The sequence below is a fragment of the Dicentrarchus labrax genome, unplaced genomic scaffold (assembly GCF_905237075.1).
Source record: "Dicentrarchus labrax unplaced genomic scaffold, dlabrax2021, whole genome shotgun sequence".
Lineage (NCBI taxonomy): Eukaryota > Metazoa > Chordata > Actinopteri > Moronidae > Dicentrarchus > Dicentrarchus labrax.
Window position 1 is genome coordinate 190,001 of NW_026137001.1, and position 7,049 is coordinate 197,049.

Sequence of the window (7,049 nt, forward strand, 5' to 3'; positions counted from 1 at the left end):
TGTTTGACCATTACTTCATGGTAGCGAAGCTGTTGCTAGTAGGTTGCTAGAGCACTATTACATAATTACTAATCTGTTGCTAAGATGCTACATTATCTTCCAGATGGTTGCTAAGTCTTTTTCTACATTAAAACAAAGTTGTTGTCAATTGTTGCTCATTTGTTGCTTGGTGGTTGCTCAGATGTTGGTAGGTGGTTGCTTGGGAACTATTATGCTAAGTTGACAGGTTGGTGCTACGGAACATTAAATGGTTGACAGGTTGGTGCTACGGAACATTAAATGGTTGACAGGTTGGTGCTAGGGAACATTAAATGGTTGACAGGTTGGTGCTACGGAACATTAAATGGTTGACAGGTTGGTGCAAGGGAACATTAAATGGGTGCTAGTTTGTTGTTAAGGAACATTAAATGGTTGACAGGTTGGTGCTAGGAACATTAAATGGGTGCTAGTTTGTTGTTAAGGAACATTAAATGGTTGCCAGGCTGACAACAATGAGAAATCTGGTCTCAGATATCGAGAACCCAGCTGTGACATTGAGCATCGTCTGTCTGTCCATCAATGTCCTCAGATCTGGTCGATTTCTAGTTGAGATGTCTTTATATTTTTGTAATCTCAGTTTTCATTGTGTTGTTGGTTTATTTTATGTTTTATTATTTTATTAATGAATATATTGGTGAGTGTGGAAGTACCTGCAGTGTCCTCAGAGGAGAGCCAGTGGGATTCTCCATCTGATCAAACAACTCGTTTTCTCCAAAAGAAAAGACAGGAACCAGCTGAGCTCTGCACACGCACACACACACACACACACACAGTCAGAGTACTGGCTGTAGCCCCACCAATCTGACCCCGCCCCCTCCATAAGCCCCACCCACCCATGTTTGAGAGCCAGCTTGATGAAGCCCTTCCTGTTCAGGACCTGAAGGAGAAATAAATATGTTTAGTCCACATTAAAAGAAAGCTTTTTATTAGATTTATTTTAAGGATACAGTAAAGTGTTAATGGGCAGCTCAGGTTCACTACAGTAAAGTGTCAATGGCAGCTCAGGTTCACTACAGTAAAGTGTCGATGGCAGCTCAGGTTCACTACAGTAAAGTGTAAATGGCAGCTCAGGTTCACTACAGTAAAGTGTAAATGGCAGCTCAGGTTCACTACAGTAAAGTGTCAATGGGCAGCTCAGGTTCACTACAGTAAAGTGTTAATGGGCAGCTCAGGTTCACTACAGTAAGTGTCAATGGGCAGCTCAGGTTCACTACAGTAAAGTGTTAATGGGCAGCTCAGGTTCACTACAGTAAAGTGTTAATGGGCAGCTCAGGTTCACTACAGTAAAGTGTCAATGGGCAGCTCAGGTTCACTACAGTAAAGTGTTAATGGGCAGCTCAGGTTCACTACAGTAAAGTGTTGATGGCAGCTCGGTTCTACAGTAAAGTGTTAATGGGCAGCTCAGGTTCACTACAGTAAAGTGTCAATGGCAGCTCAGGTTCACTACAGTAAAGTGTCAATGGGCAGCTCAGGTTCACTACAGTAAAGTGTCAATGGGCAGCTCAGGTTCACTACAGTAAAGTGTCAATGGGCAACTCAGGTTCACTACAGTAAAGTGTTGATGGCAGCTCAGGTTCACTACAGTAAAGTGTCGATGGCAGCTCAGGTTCACTACAGTAAAGTGTCAATGGGCAGCTCAGGTTCACTACAGTAAAGTGTTAATGGGCAGCTCAGGTTCACTACAGTAAAGTGTTGATGGGCAGCTCAGGTTCACCACAGTAAAGTGTTGATGGCAGCTCAGGTTCACTACTCTGGTTAAAGTTAATAATGACCTTCTGATTGCTTCTGACAATGGACTTGTCTCTGTACACCATTGACCATGATATTCTTTTACAGAGACTTGAGCATCAAATTGGCATTAAAGGAACCGCACTAAGCTGGTTTAAGTCATATTTATCAGATCGCTCGCAGTTTGTACATGTTAACGATGAATCTTCAATAAATACTACAGTTAGTCATGGAGTTCCACAAGGTTCTGTACTTGGACCAATACTATTTACTTTATATATGCTCCCTTTATGCAACATTATTAGGAATCACTCCATTAACTTTCACTGTTATGCAGATGATACGCAGTTATATCTATCAATCAAGCCCGAAGAAATTAATCAATTATCTAAAAAACGAAATTCTTGTTCTTGGCCCCAAAAACCTTAGAGACTCATTGTCTAAAGATATAGTTACTCTAGATGGCATTAACTTGGCCTCTAGCACCACTGTCAGGAATCTTGGAGTTATCTTTGATCAGGATTTGTCATTTAACTCCCACATAAAGCAGACCTCTAGGACCGCCTTCTTTCATTTACATAATATTATAAAAATTAGACACATACTATCACAGACAGATGCAGAAAAACTAATCCATGCATTTGTTACTTCAAGGCTGGATTACTGCAACTCTTTATTATCAGGTTGCCCCAATAAGTCCATTAAAACGCTCCAATTAATTCAGAACGCTGCAGCAAGAGTACTGACAGGAACTAGAAAAAGAGATCACATCTCTCCTGTACTAGCTTCTCTGCATTGGCTCCCTGTAAAATGTAGAATTGAATTTAAAATCCTCCTCCTCACCTATAAAGCTCTTCATGGTCAGGCCCCTTCATATCTTAAAGAGCTCATAGTACCCTATTACCCCTCTAGAACACTACGTTCTCTGAATGCTGGGCTACTTGTGGTTCCTATAGTCTCTAAAAGTAGAACAGGAGCCAGAGCCTTCAGTTACCAAGCTCCTCTCCTGTGGAACCAGCTTCCAGTTGTGGTTCGGGAGGCAGACACCCTCACCACATTCAAGAGTAGGCTTAAGACATTCCTCTTTGATAAAGCTTATAGTTAGGGCTGGATCAGGTGAGTCCTGAACCATCCCTTAGTTATGCTGCTATAGGCCTAGACTATCGGGGGATTTCCCATGATACACTGAGCTGCTCTCTTCCTCTCTCTTTCTGCACTCATTCATGTCCCATTAATGCATGTTACTAACTTTACTTCTTCCCCGGAGTTCTTGTGCTTTCTCGTCTCGCAGGTTCTCATGGATCCTGGTGGAGCCTCCTGCCGTGGTCCTGCTAGACTGCCATTACCAATTCTGTTGTTGCTGTGCACCTGCCTGTCTGTCTGTCTGTCTGTCTGTCTGTCTTTCTGTCTGTCTCTCGCTCTCTCTCTCTCTCACCCCAACTGATCGAGACAGACGACCACCCACCTAGAGCCGGAGGATCTGTCCTAGGTTTCTGCCTTTTAACAGGCAGTGTTTCCTTGCCCTTGTCTCCAAGGTCTTGCTCATGGTGGTACTGTTGGGTCTCTGTAATTAATGTTATAAAGAGTTCGGTCTAGACCTGCTCTATTTGAAAAGTGTCCTGAGATAACTTCTGTTATGAATTGGCGCTATACAAATAAAACTGAACTACAGTAACGTGTTGATGGGCAGATAAGGTTCACTACAGTAAAGTGTTGATCACTGTTCTCTGTACAGTCAGTATATATACTGTACATGTATCAGAATATGTAAACAGGAAGTCACTGCAGAATCACAAGCTAGAATAACATCTAAAATAACTGTGTGCATATATGAATAATCTGTGTTTCAGAGTACCCATACAGTTCATAATGAGAACTATCAGATTGTGACACTATTTACTCATTTAGTCAAATGTTATTAGCACAATGTTTGGTAATTTGAGGTATTTTAGGGTCCAGATATTAGCATACTAGCGTTAGCTTTGTAACTATTCAGTAAGAACTAATCTCTAACAGTGACCTGTGACCTAAAGCCTGACCTGCTGAATGTTTCCACACAGAAAGTCTCACTGAGTCTCTGAGGAATTAAAGAATTGCTATTGGGGAACTTTATTTCTCTGACTCACGCAACACAACGCTGTCTGTCTGTCTGTCTGTCTGTCTGTCTGTGTGCTTACAACACAATGACAGATATTTCTTAATAAGTCAGAGTTGAAATACAATGACTGTCCCAACTGTCCTAACTGTCCCCGACTGATTGGACAGACTGTTGGTTGATTGGCTGTTTCCTGTTTACAGTTATAGAAATACATTGATTATTATAAACACCGACTTCATTAAAATGTACCTGCAGTGTTAAAGCTCCCGGTCGGGCGTCCAGAGCCTCTGGAGCTCCACCCACAGCAATGACAGAGATGTTACCTCCTTGAGGGCGACTGACCAGGTACGACAGGCTGGACTTCGAGCTGGACACCAGGCCTGGCAGACAGACAGTATCGTTTCGTGAGGTTCTTGCCAATACTCACCCCTAGGTCAGAGTGAACTAATCGATCGCTACAGCTCTGACAGCTGAACCCAGGAGACTCTACTCCAACAGCCAATCAGAGAGCAGCGTTCTGCTTCCTCCTGCACTGACCTGTGAAACTGTTTACTCAGAGCTGATTGAGAAACCCCTTCCAGTGTAAAGTCTGTACAGAATACACTGTATCTGTATGGATGATATTGATCAGTATACACTGTATCTTTATGGATTATTGATCAGTATACACTATCTTTATGGATTATTGATCAGTATACACTGTATCTTTATGGATGATATTGATCAGTATACACTGTATCTTTATGGATGATATTGATCAGTATACACTGTATCTTTATGGATTATTGATCAGTATACACTGTATCTTTATGGATGATATTGATCAGTATACACTGTATCTTTATGGATGATATTGATCAGTATACACTGTATCTTTATGGATGATATTGATCAGTATACACTGTATCTTTATGGATGATATTGATCCTGTATTGACAGTCAGACTGTGGACATATGACGGCCTTTAGCTCGTGTTTCTAGAGTTACGTGTTGTTACGAACACGTTAGGAATTGTTAAAATGTGATATTTCTTAAAGGGAGTTTGGTGCAGGGAGCTTCATCCATCAGCTTACTGTTAGACACACAGACAGACAGACAGACAGACAGACAGGTGGGTACCTCCACACATGATGTAGTCTCTGAAGAGCGGGACTCTGAACCAGAAGGGCAGCATCAGCAGATGAGACTTCAGTCCTGGAAACAGACGAGAGAAACCTGTCGCCTCCGTACAGAAGTTCCCAAACCCCCCCGCTACCAGCACACCTGAGAGACAGACAGGTAGGCAGAGACACAGATGGACAGACAGTCACTGAGAAATACATCTGCCTACATGGCCAAAAGTATGTGGACACCTGAACATCACATGACTGACAGGTAGACATGCAGGCAGACAGACAGACAGGTGTGTCTCACCATGTGGATGAAATCCGAAGATGTAGTTTTTCTTTGGATCAAGATCGACTGTTTTAACCAGCTGGAGACACAGATCAATAATCAATAATCCCTCATCAGTAATCGATAATCCGACTGATTGATCAGATCAATAAAGCTGACCTCACCGTTATAGGGAAGTAGTCCCTGAAGTAGTCCCAGATGGTCCAGCTCCTGACCCACTGAGACCTCCGACCCCCGCTGCTGGGCGTGTCCCAGTCCAACCACAGCCAACCAGCATAGAGTAGAGCCAGAGTCCACCAATCAGAGAGAGCCAGCAGGACGAAGGCAGCCAGACAGCACTGAGCTGACAGACAGGTGGCAGACAGACAGGTTACTGACAGTACTAAGCAGCAGACAGGTGGTAGACAGACAGCAATAAGCTGACAGACAGGTGGCAGACAGACAGGTTACTGACAGACAGCACTGAGCTGACAGACAGGTGATAGACAGACAGGTTACTGACAGTACTGTGCAGGCAGACAGACAGCTTACTGACAGACAGCACTGAGCTGACAGACAGGTGGTAGACAGACAGGTTACTGACAGTACTGTGCAGGCAGACAGACAGGTTACTGACAGACAGCACTGAGCTGACAGACAGGTGGCAGACAGACAGGTTACTGACAGACAGACAGACAGCACTGAGCTGACAGACAGGCGGCAGACATACAGGTTACAGACAGTACTGAGCAGGCAGACAGATGGTAGGTAGACAGACAGGTTACAGACCCCCCCGCTCCTGCAGACAGGTAACAGACAGACAGTTAACTGACACACAGAAGCAGACAGACAGGCGGTCAGACAGACAGGTGTCTGTTACCCAGGGCCAGGAAGGAGAAGACCCACTGCAGCGTCGCGGCGGTCTGCAGTCTCCTTCGCAGCGGGATGTTCAGCGGGGCGAACTCGATCTTCATGCCGGCGGTCGCGCTCCTTGGCCCGGCTCGGAGCGCTGCGACCTCCCGGTGTCTTCGCCTGGGTGTCGGAGCTTCTTTGCTGCTTCTGTTTCTGTCTGTCTCTCTCTCAGTTCCGTCTGTCTCCCTGTCCGTCTCTCTGGCTGTTAGTCTGTGTGTTGATGAGTTTTAAATGTTTTTGTGAGTTAAATATAAACTTTAATAAAATCTGTCCTTAGTCTTTCTCAACTTTCCTCAAAGTACACACGCTCCCACTCACGGCTCTACTGCGCATGCGTACTGGATCCGCCCTCCTGGGTGTACTCATCTCGACCAATCAGCGCCGATGATGAAACAGGTCGGGAGCGAGCCCGGAGTCAGGCGCGTTCACGAGCAGGTTTAAATCAATGTCCATTAAAACGCTCCAATTAATTCAGAACGCTGCAGCACGAGTACTGACAGGAACTAGAAAAAGAGATCACATCTCTCCTGTACTAGCTTCTCTGCATTGGCTCCCTATAAAATGTAGAATTGAATTTAAAATCCTCCTCCTCACCTATAAAGCTCTTCATGGTCAGGCCCCTTCATATCTTAAAGAGCTCATAGTACCCTATTACCCCTCTAGAACACTACGTTCTCTGAATGCTGGGCTACTTGTGGTTCCTATAGTCTCTAAAAAAGTAGAACAGGAGCCAGAGCCTTCAGTTACCAAGCTCCTCTCCTGTGGAACCAGCTTCCAGTTGTGGTTCTGGAGGCAGACACCCTCACCACATTCAAGAGTAGGCTTAAGACATTCCTCTTTGATAAAGCTTATAGTTAGGGCTGGATCAGGTGAGTCCTGAACCATCCCTTAGTTATGC

General features: G+C 44.4%; 1 protein-coding gene and 1 long non-coding RNA gene across 37 annotated transcripts in view; one reads left to right on the plus strand and one right to left on the minus strand.

Annotated features, from left to right (window-relative positions):
- Positions 1-6,843, minus strand: part of mogat3a (monoacylglycerol O-acyltransferase 3a) — an 8,326-nt gene extending 1,483 nt beyond the window's left edge. For 21 of the 23 annotated variants that reach the window (XR_007884198.1, XR_007884197.1, XR_007884196.1 and 18 more), the window contains exons 1-7: positions 6,120-6,843; positions 5,425-5,603; positions 5,279-5,339; positions 4,985-5,128; positions 4,115-4,245; positions 873-916; positions 690-780 (exon numbers count right to left, since the gene is read on the minus strand). Coding sequence is in view for 16 of the 23 variants with exons in the window: in XM_051395864.1 (XP_051251824.1) it covers positions 690-780; positions 873-916; positions 4,115-4,245; positions 4,985-5,128; positions 5,279-5,339; positions 5,425-5,603; positions 6,120-6,213 (744 nt within the window). In the remaining 7 variants the exon portion in view is untranslated. The remainder of the gene's footprint in view (positions 1-689; positions 781-872; positions 917-4,114; positions 4,246-4,984; positions 5,129-5,278; positions 5,340-5,424; positions 5,604-6,119) is intronic. The other 2 variants (XR_007884202.1, XM_051395871.1) reach the window with 1 other exon arrangement.
- LOC127361335 (uncharacterized) lies at positions 923-1,811 on the plus strand. Of its 14 annotated transcripts, none has more exons than XR_007884262.1 (7): positions 940-1,011; positions 1,045-1,077; positions 1,144-1,177; positions 1,279-1,380; positions 1,478-1,579; positions 1,613-1,679; positions 1,714-1,811. It is a non-coding gene; the product is annotated as an uncharacterized LOC127361335 (long non-coding RNA). The 14 variants fall into 14 exon arrangements; XR_007884259.1 differs by having other exon boundaries at positions 1,279-1,346; positions 1,445-1,579; XR_007884268.1 differs by having other exon boundaries at positions 1,279-1,346; positions 1,445-1,545.
- Positions 6,844-7,049: the final 206 nt, after the last annotated feature.